Below are 13,866 nucleotides of genomic sequence, written 5' to 3'. Positions count from 1 at the left end.
TATATAATGACTCTCACTTAAACTACTGATTTATTTGTAGATGTTAGTATAAAATATGTAATCAAGAAAATATCATGAGAATTTTAATTGTAGCATTAAATTATGTAGAAGCTACTATTTTGAATCCTTTTCAATTTGGACTTATTGTAATAAAACTAATATTGGTACAAAAAAAATTTTTACTCACAACCAAAAATTTTACGGTCGAAAAAAGGACTCTTTAATAAAACCAATTTTTTCATTTTTTTATAATAGTTTATTTTTACATCTATCTATACAAAGTTTTATTTAGAAAATAGGGTTTTATCGAACTACAGCAATAAGTTGAAATATTTTGGAGAAACGATGATGAACAAAAGTATTAAACATTGTTACAATAAAGCTCTATACAACTTTTCTTTGACGAAAAAGTGGAACCTAGTACAAGAACCATAAAGTGATAATTTTTGAAGATAGCTGCGGGCGGCGCAGTAACATGAGAACTCACGTGATGACTACTGGACGTGGAAAGAACGAATGAGATTTAGTTGATTTATTTATTTGATAGTGGAACGGCTCCTGCAGATTTTCTTGCAGATCTTCAGAAAAAATAAAAATTCAATTTTCCGAAAAGTCCGAAAGTTTGTTGTCCTACGGTTTCGGCGTAAACTATGGGGCTTTCTAGAATTACGGGCTGTATATTGTTTAGTTCAAAAAAAGCAAAATAATAATTACATCTGCCGATCTGCGGGTTACATCATATGAGAAAGATTTAAATAATATTTACGTAAATGTATTCGTCTTACGTCTAAGTCGTTGAAGATATGACTATACCATACCTCAGCAAAGAGAATATAATCTTATTTTATCTTTATTGCACAGAATAACACGTAAAAAAGAGAAATATAAAAATTAGTACAAATACCATATGATCAGTGATCCGCTTGCATATTTTTTTTCGTGAAACAATATTTAAATATTACATCGTTATTTTGTGTGGAGGTAACAAACACTCTAGTGTAACATTATAAATACATAAAAATATGACACGAAGTTTAGCGTTTTAAATTTTTTTTTTTTTTTAAAAAAAACTAAATAAATTAATGAAAGAATAAATAATGTTATACCATATTGATGTGTGCAACAAGTGTGATGAAAAATATACAGATACATCTAAAAAATGGTGTAGACCATGTCAAATAAATTATTTAAAGAATAATTTTACAAAATGGACAAGTGGAAATGAAGAAATTGATGACTTTATTCAAAAAATGCAATTAAAAATTAATAGATATTTTGATACAATAATTGAATGGATACCATATAATCGATTTATTAATGTTAAAGAAATAAAAAAAAATGCTGATAATACTGTTACTATGTATTCAGCATTATGGAATAATGGTTCATTGCATTATGATATTAATAAAGAAGAACTAACAAGAAAGCCTAATATAAAAGTTGTATTAAAATGTTTAAACAACTTCCAAAATATAATTGATAAGGTATGGGTATTATTATAAGTTTAATTTAAGTAATTTAATATTATAACTCTGTTTATGTTTTTAATAGGCTATAACATGTTATGACAGTATGCATGGAATATCTCAAAATCCAGATACAAAAGATTATTTTATAGTTTTACAAGATAAATATTGTGAAAAATGTGGTGAGAAATATACAAATAAACGTATTAAACAGTGTGAGTCATGTCATATAAATTATTTTGAAAACGAATTTAAAAACTGGACCAGTGGAAATGAAATAATTGATAATATCATTCAAGAAATACAATTAAATAGTTTCAATGATAAAATAGTTGAATGGATACCATACAACCAATTTATTTATATTGAAGAAATAGGAAAAATTGTTGATAAAACTACTACTATATCTTCAGCTTTGTGGAATAATGGTCCATTACATTATAATAAATATAAAAAGGAATGGATAAGAAACCCTAATTTGAAAGTTACATTAAAATGTTTTAGATATTCACAAGATATTTTTGATAAATTATTTAATAAGGTATGGGAATTATTTTTAAATTTAACTTAAATAATTTAAAATATAATAACTTTATTTATATTTAATAGGATAAAAATTACAATATTGGGATATCACAAAACCCAGATACAAAAGAATACATCATTGTTCAAGGTAAATATTGTGAAAAATGTGGTGAAAAATATACAAATAAATGTATTAAATGGTGTAAGTCATGTCATATAAATTATTTTAAAAATGAGTTTAAAAACTGGACTAGTGGAAATGAAACAATTGATGATATCATTCTAGAAATGCAATTAAAAATTAATAGTTTCAATGGTGAAATAGTTGAATGGATACCATACAATCAATTTATTAATATTGAAGAAATAGGAAAAGTTGTTGATAAAACTGCTACTATATATTCAGCATTGTGGAGTAATGGTTCATTATATTATAATAAATCTAAAAAGAAATGGACGAGAGACCCTAATATAAAAGTTACATTAAAATGTTTTAATGATTCACAAAATATTATTGATGAATTACTTAATGAGGTATGTGAATTATTTATAAATTTAACTTAAATACTTCAAAATATAATAACTTTATTTATATTTAATAGGCTAAAAGTTACAATACATGCTATGGGATATCTCAAACCCCAAATACAAAAGAATATATCATTATTTTACAAAACGGAATATCTGAAGATGAATTGTGTCAGACATATCACATAAATTATTTAAAAAATAATTTCACGAAATGGAAGAGTGGAAATGAAAAAATTGACATTTTTATTCAAAAAACGCAATTAACAGATAGTATATGTGAGTGGATACCATATAATCAGTTTGTTAATATTAAAGAAATAGAAAAAAATGATGACTTACTTACAATACATTCAGCTATATGGAATGATAGTCCATCATATTATAATTCTATTAAAGAGGAAATGATAAGAAAGTCTGAAAAAGTTACATTGATTACATTAAATTATTTAAATAAATCACAAAATACAATTGATGATTTTCTTAATAAGGTATAAAAATTATTTTAAGTTTAATTCAAAATCTTTTTTTTAATATACTCTATATAGTACTAATTTATTTACATTAAACAGGTTAAAGGTATACTGATGGTTAACAACTGTGAAGTTTATGATTCCTTTCATAAGAAGTATTATTCTTTAATGTGTGGAATATCTCAAAATCCAGATACAGGAAATTATATCATAGTTTCACAAGATGAATATTGCGAAAAATGCAGTAAGCAATATACAGATATATATAATCAGTGGTGTAATTCATGTCAAATGAATTATTTTAAAAATAACTTAGTAAATTGGAGTGGAAATAAAAAAATTGATGATTTAATTCAAGAAATACAATTAAAAATTAATAGTTTCGATGATGAAATAGTTGAATGGATACCATACAATCAGTTTATTAATATTAAAGAAACTGCAAAAGATAATAACAATACTGCTATTATATATTCAGCAATATGGAAGAATGGTCCATTATATATTAATAAGAAATGGATAAGAAACTCCTATACAAATGTTGTATTAAAATCTTTGGATATCAATGAATTTCCTAGTAAGGTATGATAATTATTTTATAAGTTTAATTTAAATACTTCAAATAAATAGACATTTATACTTATTAATATATATAGACTAACAATAATAATGACATATCTGGAATATATGGAATATCTCAAAATTCAGATACCAAAGAATATATCATAGTTTTATCAATTGATAAATATTGTGAAAAATGTGGTGAATTATATACAAATGAATATATTAGATTGTGTGAATTATGTCATATAAATAAAAACTGGATTAGTGAAAATGAAATATTTGATAATTTTATTCTAGAAATGCGATCAAAAATTTATGAATATAATAAAATAGTTGAATGGATACCATACAATCAATTTATTAACATTAAAGAAATGGCAAAAAATAATAATAATACTGTTATTATGTACACAGCAATATGGAAAAATGGTCCATTATATTATGAAAATAAATGGATAAGAAAATCTAATGAAAAAGTTGTACTAAATTACTTAGCAATAGATATTAAGGAATTTTTCAATAAGGTCAATGAGGTATGAAACTTTTTTATATGCCAACTTAAATATTTTACTTCAGATAATCATTTATTTATATTTATAGGTTAATAATTACAGAAATCATATATATGGAATATCTCAAAATCCAGATACAAAAAATTATTTTATAATTTTAAATGATAAGAAATGTATACCATGGTTAATTTTACAAAATAATTTTACAAATTTAAGTGGAAATGAAATAATTGATGATTTTATTCAAAAAATGCAATTAAAAATTAATTATTGGACTCATATAATAATTGAATGGATACCATATGATCAATTTTCTGATATTAAAGAAATTGAAAAAGTTGATAATAATGCTGCTATTACATATTCAGCAATATGGAAAAATGGTCCACTATATTATAGATATGATAAAAAGGAATGGATAAGGAATCCTAATAAAAAAGTTATATTAAATTGCTTAGCATTAGATATTGAGGAATTTCTTGATGAGGTATAAAAATTATTTATAAATTTAATAATTTAAATTTTCAAAGGAATAACTATTTTATTTTTATTTAATAGGTTGGCAATCATTATAGTAACATATATGGAATATCTCAAAATCCAAATACAAATGATTATCTTCTAGTTCTTCAAAATAGGAATTGTAAACGATGTAGTAAACTATACAATAATTTAGAAAATAAATGGTGTAAGTTATGTGAAATAAATTATATACAAAATAATTTTGCAAATTGGAGTGGAAATGAAAAAATTGATAATTTCATTCAAGAAAAGCAAATAAAGATAAATGGTTTCAATGATAGAGTAGTTGAATGGATACCATACAATCAGTTTATTAATATTAAAGAAACTGGAAAAGTTGATGATAATGTTGCTATCATATATTCAGCAATATGGAAGAATGGTCCATTATATCATGAAGAAGATAGAAAGGAATGGATAAGGAATTCTTGTAAAAAAGTTGTATTAAAATGCTTAACATTAGATATTAACAAGTTTTTTATTGAGGTATGGAAGTTATTTATCTATCTTAAGTATTTGGTTCAAACAATAATTTAATTCACACTATTTAATAGGCTAACAATTATAATGATATATATGGAATGTCTCAAAATCAAAATAAAAAAGGGTATATTCTAGTTCTTCAAAATAATAGGTATTGTAAAAGATGTTGCAAGCCATATAATGACTTAGAAAATAACTTTTGTAAATCATGCCAAATAAATTATATACAAAATAATTTGACAAATTGGAGTGGAAATCAAAAAATTGATGATTTTATTCAAGAAATGCATTTGAAAATTGATGATTATGATAATGTAATATTTGAATGGATACCATACAATCAGTTTGCTTATATTGAAGAAGTGGGTAAAGGTGGGTTTGCTACAATATATTCAGCAATATGGAAAGATGGTCTATTAAAATTTAATTATGATAAAAAGATATGCAGAAGAGATAATTATAAAGAAGTTGCATTAAAATGTATAGATAACTCACATAATATTACTGACGAATTTTTAAATGAGGTATGAAATTTCTTTATAAAATTGAAATAATTATTAATATATTAATTTTGTTTATACTTAAATAGATTAAAGCATATTCAATTACGGGTTATGAATATAATAATGTTCTTAAAGTATATGGAATATCACAAAATCCCATTACAAAAAATCATATTATAGTTCTTCAATATGCAAAATGTGGAAGTTTTAATAATTGGATGCATTATTTCAATAAAAATTTTGATGATTATGTCAAATATTATTTGTTAAAATATACTTTTGAAGGTCTTGAAGAAATTCATCAGAAGCAGATGGTTCATCGTGATTTTCATATAGGAAATATATTAATTAGTGATTATGATAGTATTGTAAATATTCCCATAGGTATACATATTTCAGATATGGGATTATGTGGAGAAGTCGGTAATGAAGATGAAACAAAAATTTATGGAGTGATGCCTTATGTAGCTCCTGAAGTATTAAGAGGCAAGCCTTATACTCAAGCAGCAGATGTATATAGCTTTGGCATGGTTATGTATTATATAATAACTGGGAAACAACCTTTTGAAAATCGTGCACATGATAGTTTATTAGCATTAGATATATGTAATGGAATTAGGCCCGAAATACCTGAAATACCTGAAATACCTGAATTGAAATCAAATCTATATATTGATCTAATGAAAAAGTGTTGGGATTCAGATCCAGATAAAAGACCAAATGTTGAATTAATTGGCACTATTTTAAGTGGTTTGTATGATGATATTGAAATAGCAGAAAAATATCTCTTTAAAGAATATAAAGAAAACAAACCATTAACTTCTACTCATCCACAAGCTATTTATTCATCTCGGTTACTTAATCCTTATACAGAAGGACTTTCAACTTATTTTACAGAGTAAGTTATATTCATTTAAATTTCCTAATTTATCAATTTTTTTATAAATAAATTTATTAAAATTAAAAATATCAATAGATTAAATGAAGAAAAATGATCGAATTAATTTACCAGGAAATTTATAACCGTACTAAATAACTTATTATAGGAATTTATTCTATTCATTTTTATATTTATAACAGAAATATTTTTTAGGATATTAACTGAGTTTCTTTATGGTTTTGTTCAACACTGATTATAGAGTATATGTAAAACTTTTTTTATATAAATAAAATCAGTTTGTAATTGAGCAATAAAATTCTGACAGTTTTTGAAACAAGTCTTTTCGTTATGTTCATAACCTTAATAATTGATTGCTGTGAATAAAATTTTTTCTTCATATTTATTTTCTGAACCTGAAGAAAAAAAAATAATTAAAAACCTAAATATGATTTTGTATGATTTATATCCCGTTTTATTTAAAAAAAATTTCATTGAAAAAAAGGAGAAAGCTAATTTTGTAAAAGAACATTTTTATTATTTGTTACTATGATATAAATCACAATTTGATAACTTACTACTCGCGGGTTTTAAACAATGTTATTGACGCAATTCACTTATAATTCAATTATTCAATCTTTAAAAAGTAAGAATTTCAACAAGGTAATTATTAAACCTGAGAGTTGTTTTGGTGTTTATCTTATTTCATATTTAAAAATGGACCTATATTTTTTAAAAAACTTTTATGTCATATTGTATATCACATAGTTCTTTCAAACGAATCTCCTGCTGAAGATAAAAAGATTAAAAAATGATGAATAATTCTAATAAAGTGCTCATAAATTCCTTAATTTCCTTTTAATGAGCTTAATGGGAGTTACAGAACTTCTTTTTTTCATAGAATTCATTGACTCGCTATTATAGAATATCATAACTAAAAAATTAAAAAATTGTTTAACCATATACTTTCAACTTCACTTACTGTATACATTATTCTTAGTAAAATAGCCAAGAATTGATGGATTTATTTCTCTTGCACGGAAAAATAAAGGAAAGTATATCATTATTTATATACACAGTAAGTAACATGTATAATGTATTATTTAAAAATCATTAATTATATTATTTGTTCTTCCTTATACCTTGTAAATGGTCCATAAAATTTTGCTTTTGTTGCGATAATAGATTGCTTGTTAGGTCTATATAAAAGGGCACAACCAATTGAATACCTACTTTTTTTGGAAGCTTAGTAAAATTAATAAGATTGTTTGAGTAATTATTTTAATTGATCATATAACTTATGTATAATCTCAACATTAGCCGATTACATTTGAGGGATGTGTTCGAGAATTCCCTAAAATTTATAATCAGAAAGGTCAGTTTATATAATATCATCTTATTCATAAACGTAATTATTACAAAATGACCGAAATACAGAACAATAAAAAAAAAAAGAAAATGTAATTATTTCACTATAATTAAAATACAATTGTATGTAAGTTTACATTCAAATTAAGCCTAAATATACTAAATAAAAGCTATTATAAGTTCAATTAAAATTAGAACCTTTGTTAAGAAATTAGATTATACGATGTTACTCAACAAAAGAATCTATTATAATACCAGATATGAGATATGTCAAATTTTGAATCCTAAGAGCGTTACTATAAGTCAATATTCAATCGTGGGATTTGTCAACATAAACTTTGTTTCTGCTTAAGATTTATTTTTCACGCTAGTTATTTTCTAAAGTAACGTAAAAATTCAATAATATAATTTGTAAATTATACTTACATAAACAATTGATGAAAGAACTTTGATAAAGTTGATACAACACGAATCCCACACAAAATCAAGATTGCAATCAATTTGATTGCTTTTTTTCCCTCAATAATAGAACCTATAAAAAAAAATAGTCTACCAGTTTGATTACTACAGAATTTTTTCTCATTGGATGATCAAAATTAGGTATTACGTACACCACTTATATCACGTGAAATTAATATATAGAACTACAAATTTAGATCTGCACGGTTACATCAGATTCTTTCTTATATTCGGTTAAAAGATACACCCCATTCGCCTGATCGGCAAAGGATATAACCTTATCCATCGCGTCTCAAATGCATAGGTTATATCCTCTACGGAAACCATGGTTTTTATTGGCCAATATTAAGCAGAGATCATGTGACCTTATAAGCGCGGACATTTTTGTCCTCATAATTTGAGGACATTTCTGTCCTTGTAACTTGAGGACAATTTTATCCTCGTAATTAAGGACATTGTTGTTCTTGTAAATTGAGTATATTTTGTCCTTGCAACTTTAAGGACATTTTTGTCCTCGCAACTATGAGGACATGATTTTTGTCCAACTATAAGGACACTTTTGTCCTCTTATTTAAGAACATTTCTGTCCTTGTAACTTGAGGACAATTTTGTCCTTGCAATTGAGGATATTTTGTCCTTATAATTGAGGACATTTTTGTTCTTGTAATTGAGAACATTTTTGTCCCTTTAATTGAAGACATTTCTGTCCTTGTATTGAGGGGACATTTTTGTCCTTATAATTTGAGGACATTTTTGTCCTTGTAATTAAGGACATTGTTATCCTCATAATTTGAGGACATTTCTGTTCTTGTAATTTGAGGACAATTTTGTCCTTGTAATTGAAGACATTTTTGTCCTTAATTGAGGACATTTCTGTCCTCGTAATTTGAGGATATTTCTGTTCTTGTAATTTGAGGACATTTTTGTGTCCTCATAATTTGAGGACATTTTTGTTTTTGTAATTGAGAATATTTTTGTCCTTGTAATTGAGGACATTATTGTTCTTGTAATTTGAGGACATTTTTGTCCTTGCAATTGAGGACATTTTTGTCCTCATAATTTGAGGACATTTTTGCCCTTGTAATTAAGGACATTGTTATCCTCATAATTTGAGGACATTTCTGTTCTTGTAATTTGAGGACAATTTTGTCCTTGTAATTGAAGACATTTTTGTCCTTAATTGAGGACATTTCTGTCCTCGTAATTTGAGGACATTTCTGTCCTTGTAATTGAGGACATTTCTGTTCTTATAATTTGAGGACATTTTTGTCCTTACAATTGAGGACATTTTTGTCCTCATAATTTGAGGACATTTTTGTCCTTGTAATTAAGGACATTATTATCCTTATAATTTGAGAACATTTCTGTTCTTGTAATTGTAGACATTTTTGTTCTTGTAATTTGAGGACAATTTTGTCCTTGTAATTGAAGACATTTTTGTCCTTAATTGAGGACATTTCTGTCCTCGTAATTTGAGGACATTTCTGTCCTTGTAATTGAGGACATTTCTGTTCTTATAATTTGAGGACATTTTTGTCCTTGCAATTGAAGACATTTTTGTCCTCATAATTTGAGGACATTTTTGTCCTTGTAATTAAGGACATTATTATCATAATTTGAGAACATTTCTGTTCTTGTAATTGTAGACATTTTTCCTTGTAATTGAGGATATTTTTGTTCTTGTAATTTAGGATATTTTTGTCCTCATAATTTTGAGGACATTATTATCCTCATAATTTGAGGATATTTTTATTCTCATAATTTTAAGGACATTTTGTTCTCAAAATCTTTACATTTTTATCCTTATAAATTTGAGGATATTGTTATTCTCACAATTTGAGAATATTTTTGTTCTCATAATTTAAGGACATTTTTGTTCTTGTAATTTGAGGACATTTTGTTTTTGTAATTTTGTTCACATAATTTGAAGACTCATAATTTAAGGACATTTTTGTCCTCATAATTTGAGAATATTGTTATTCTTGTAATTTTGAGGAAAACAATTTTATCTTCATAATTTTGAGAATATTTTTGTTCTCATAATTTTGAGGATATTTTATCCTTATTTTAGTCTTTGTAATTTTGAGAACATTGTCATTCTCATAACTTGAGGCACATCTGAAATGTATGTCAGGTTGACGGCGCAGTGTGGCGCAGCGATTTTTCCAAAAAAATTAAATTGCAATTTTTTTTATTTAAAATATAACCTTTAAATTACTGCACTAGATGTATTTTCGTCCGCTCTGCAAATTTACTTAGAGTATATACAGGCGGTTTAGAAGGCCATTTTCGAGTTATTTAACAAAAACCGTTTTTTGACAAATTCAATTTTGGAAATGATTGGCAAAGACGATAAAATCAGTTGTTATATACTAAAGTCAAAATCTACGTCCAAAACCTCCTTCCGTTTATAAGTGAATTTTGTAAAACAGATGAAAATACATCTAATGTGTAAATTTGAAAGCATTACATTAAAAAGAAAATCTTCAACTTAGATTTTTTTGAATTACTGCGCTACACTGCGCCGTCAACCTGACACATATTTCAGACGTGCTAACTTGAGGTTATTTTTATTCTTATAATTTTAAGGCCATTTTGTTCTCATAACTTGAAGGCATTTTTGCCTTATAACTTGAAGACATTTTTCCACTTAAATATTTGAGATTAGTTTTATCTATATGTTCTATCTAAATTAGGCAACAGTTTTTATCCACTAACTCATTGTATGTCTAATGGATGCTTTTACTAATTTTATTAGAAGTTATTTTAACATTACATAATACATATTGTATTGAAAAATAAAATTTATAAAAAATAAAAATAATTTTTAAAATTAATAAATTGATATATTCCATTAATTATTACATTTTGCTAATTTAATATAATTTTTTTTAATATAGTATGATGTATTGCATTATTTTAATCAATATATTAGACTAGCTATTGGACTGCTAGATCAAAAGTTATTCACAAAATATGTTTTTATCAGGATCAATTAGGGTCAAGTCAATCGATTCATATAGAATAATAAATTCTATCCAGAATTATATTAACTACAACTCTACAAGTGTCTAAAAATGGAAAATAGATAACATTACAGTACTATGGTTTTAACTTCCTGAGTTCCCTTCTTCCTTAGAAAATGATTTAATTTCTGGCCATTCTCTTGCAATATTTTAATTAATATATTATATATTATTAGAAGTTACTTTAACATTACACTATATATATTATATTAAAATAAAAATTTATAAAATAAAATAATTTATATATATATTACCGTTGTAGCCATAGATACTGGAGTAATCGCATAATATGGAGGAATAATATGGAATAAAAGATCAAACGATAGAAAGTCACATGATGGGATAAAATTAACCGGAAAGGATAAACTTTTAGGAGAAGGAATGATCTACATGATGTAATGTTTATTAAATGATTAACGGAGAACCAATAGATCAAGTGGGGAGTTGATCGATGTGGCTTAGCAACCAGTTTATCAAGTTCAACAATAGGAACAATTAGGAGGAGTAATCATAAGCCACAAATGATAAATCATATAAAAAGGAAGGATAGCGAATTAAAGGAACAAAAAAATAGGAACATGTAAAATATTGATGAACTGCAGCCGCAGTAGAAGAATAGCTGACGAGACGCAGTAGAAAAGATAGCACAGCCACAAAAGATGGATCTTTGCGATACAATATTTGAAAGATTATTTTATTTTAAAGAAAAGATAGCACAGCCACAAAAGATGGATCTTTGCGATACAATATTTGAAAGATTATTTTATTTTAAAGAAAAGATAGCACAGCCACAAAAGATGGATCTTTGCGATACAATATTTGAAAGATTATTTTATTTTAAAGAAAAGATAGCATACTAAAATAGTATAACATATTAGAAAAGATAACATATAAAATAGCATATAAGATAGCGCATAAAAGATAACATATAAAATATTAGAAAGAAATAAGAAGTAAGAAAAGAAAGAATAAGAAAGTTGGTTTAAATAGGAGCGGAATGGGAGGTGAATTCCACAGTCGTCAGATACGATGTAAAACTTTAAGTAAAATAGTTAATTGTGAATTTTATGAAGAATAAATAAAATACCCTTTGATATGAAAATTAATTGTTTCGATTGTTTTTGTTACTATTTTCTTATGATGAAAAAGTAATTTTGTTTAATTAATTGTTAGTAGAGCGTAATGTTATTTTAAAGGTAATAGGTTCGCCCTAAACTTTATTGTAATGTTCGCTTAATTAACTTTAATTGGACAAATTCATGGTGAATTTAATGTCATAACAAGAATTATGAAATGAATAAAATATAAACTTCTGTAAAGAGAACTATCGTATTTTGAAGGAAGATAATGGATGAAATATCGTGGCGAGAGCTATCGCAATTTGAAAGTTAAGTAGCAATAAAACTAAACCAAGCAAGAATATTAATGTTTCGTGGAAAACGAATATACATTAAAGCAGGGAAGTTTGTTTACCGCCGGGTGGCAGACGGGGGTGACAATTTGGTGCATGCTCCGAGAAAGGAAATGTTGACTTTACGTCGACATTTTGACTATCTTCTTATAGTCAAGTACCTATGCGGTATTAAGGAGGAATCGGTCAACAACTAAGTGAATTGATCACTCGCGAAGGGAAGGATCGTTCCGATCATGGTACCGACGTGGTATTCCAAAGAATCTGAACTCAGAAAAAGAGGTATTAGAATTAAAATATAATATTGGGGAAAAGGTTGTAAGTACCTGAAAAACTTTAAAATGGGAACGGGCGAAATAGCGATATTATACACCTACCTTAGGAATTATAAAAAGAAGGATGCGGTGATATGATGGAATATAATGAACTCGTTTCAAAGTAATAGATTTGTTACAAGAATATCCGGAAAAGTATTGTAGTAAGTCACAAAAGTTGTCGTCTTTAAAGTTTTCGCGCTAATAATTGTAAAACCAAGAAATTAAGGAAGCCCTCGTAAGATGTTGTATTCTGGGAGGGGCACCATTGTATTTTGCAGATGCCAGAAGTTCCTGGGGATACAATGTTGTAACGAAAAGTTGACGGGTAAACTATAAACTCAAGGGTTGCGTGGGAACCTGTTACCAAAACACAAGGGTTGCGTGGGAACCTATTTAAAACACAAGGGTTACGTGGGAACCTATTACAAAAACACCGGCTGTAAATATAACTTCTTCGGATGGGAATCGAAATAATTGGACTCAGACGTGAGTGGAACATCTCCCTACTGAAAGCATTTTGAGAATGCGTAACTGAATTTACAAGGCAAAAAGAGAAACCATCGTGAGTATAATTTCTTCAGATGAAACTGGAAGCATTGAGGGAAATGCGCAACTGAACTCATGAAAAGAAGATAAGTATTATGGGATAAGATGAATAGCAAACCTCGAAACTACTATACTTCATTGGGAAGGTAAAGGCAAGCCGAGTATAGGTTATTGAATGGTAAAAGATAATAAATAAGAAGAAACACCGTTAAATAAGTATAAATGCGTGTGTCGCATAAGTATAAATGCGTGTGTCGCATAAGTGTAGATGCGTGTGTCGCATAAA

The 13,866-nt window shown here is 26.4% G+C and overlaps 2 protein-coding genes across 2 annotated transcripts; one reads left to right on the top strand and one right to left on the bottom strand.

Moving 5' to 3' along the window:
* Positions 1-1,358: 1,358 nt before the first annotated feature.
* On the top strand, positions 1,359-6,571 carry OCT59_019981 (uncharacterized protein; the record flags this gene model as incomplete). Its single annotated transcript, XM_066143884.1, has 15 exons — positions 1,359-1,484; positions 1,552-1,681; positions 1,799-2,007; positions 2,076-2,193; positions 2,398-2,525; positions 2,594-3,010; positions 3,092-3,236; positions 3,429-3,574; positions 3,649-4,089; positions 4,157-4,555; positions 4,900-5,076; positions 5,145-5,224; positions 5,522-5,597; positions 5,663-6,474; positions 6,553-6,571. 15 exons carry the CDS (start codon positions 1,359-1,361, stop codon positions 6,569-6,571), a joined length of 3,423 nt encoding a protein of 1,140 aa, XP_066005590.1.
* Positions 6,572-8,917: 2,346 nt separating this feature from the next.
* On the bottom strand, positions 8,918-9,151 carry OCT59_019980 (uncharacterized protein; the record flags this gene model as incomplete). Its single annotated transcript, XM_066143883.1, has 1 exon — positions 8,918-9,151. The coding sequence occupies one exon, from the start codon at positions 9,149-9,151 to the stop codon at positions 8,918-8,920; it is 234 nt and encodes a 77-aa protein (XP_066005589.1).
* Positions 9,152-13,866: the final 4,715 nt, after the last annotated feature.

This window comes from Rhizophagus irregularis, chromosome 29 (genome assembly GCF_026210795.1).
Source record: "Rhizophagus irregularis chromosome 29, complete sequence".
NCBI lineage: Eukaryota > Fungi > Glomeromycota > Glomeromycetes > Glomerales > Glomeraceae > Rhizophagus > Rhizophagus irregularis.
Note: the sequence above shows the minus strand (reverse complement) of the source record. Positions and strands in the feature narration are given on the sequence as shown.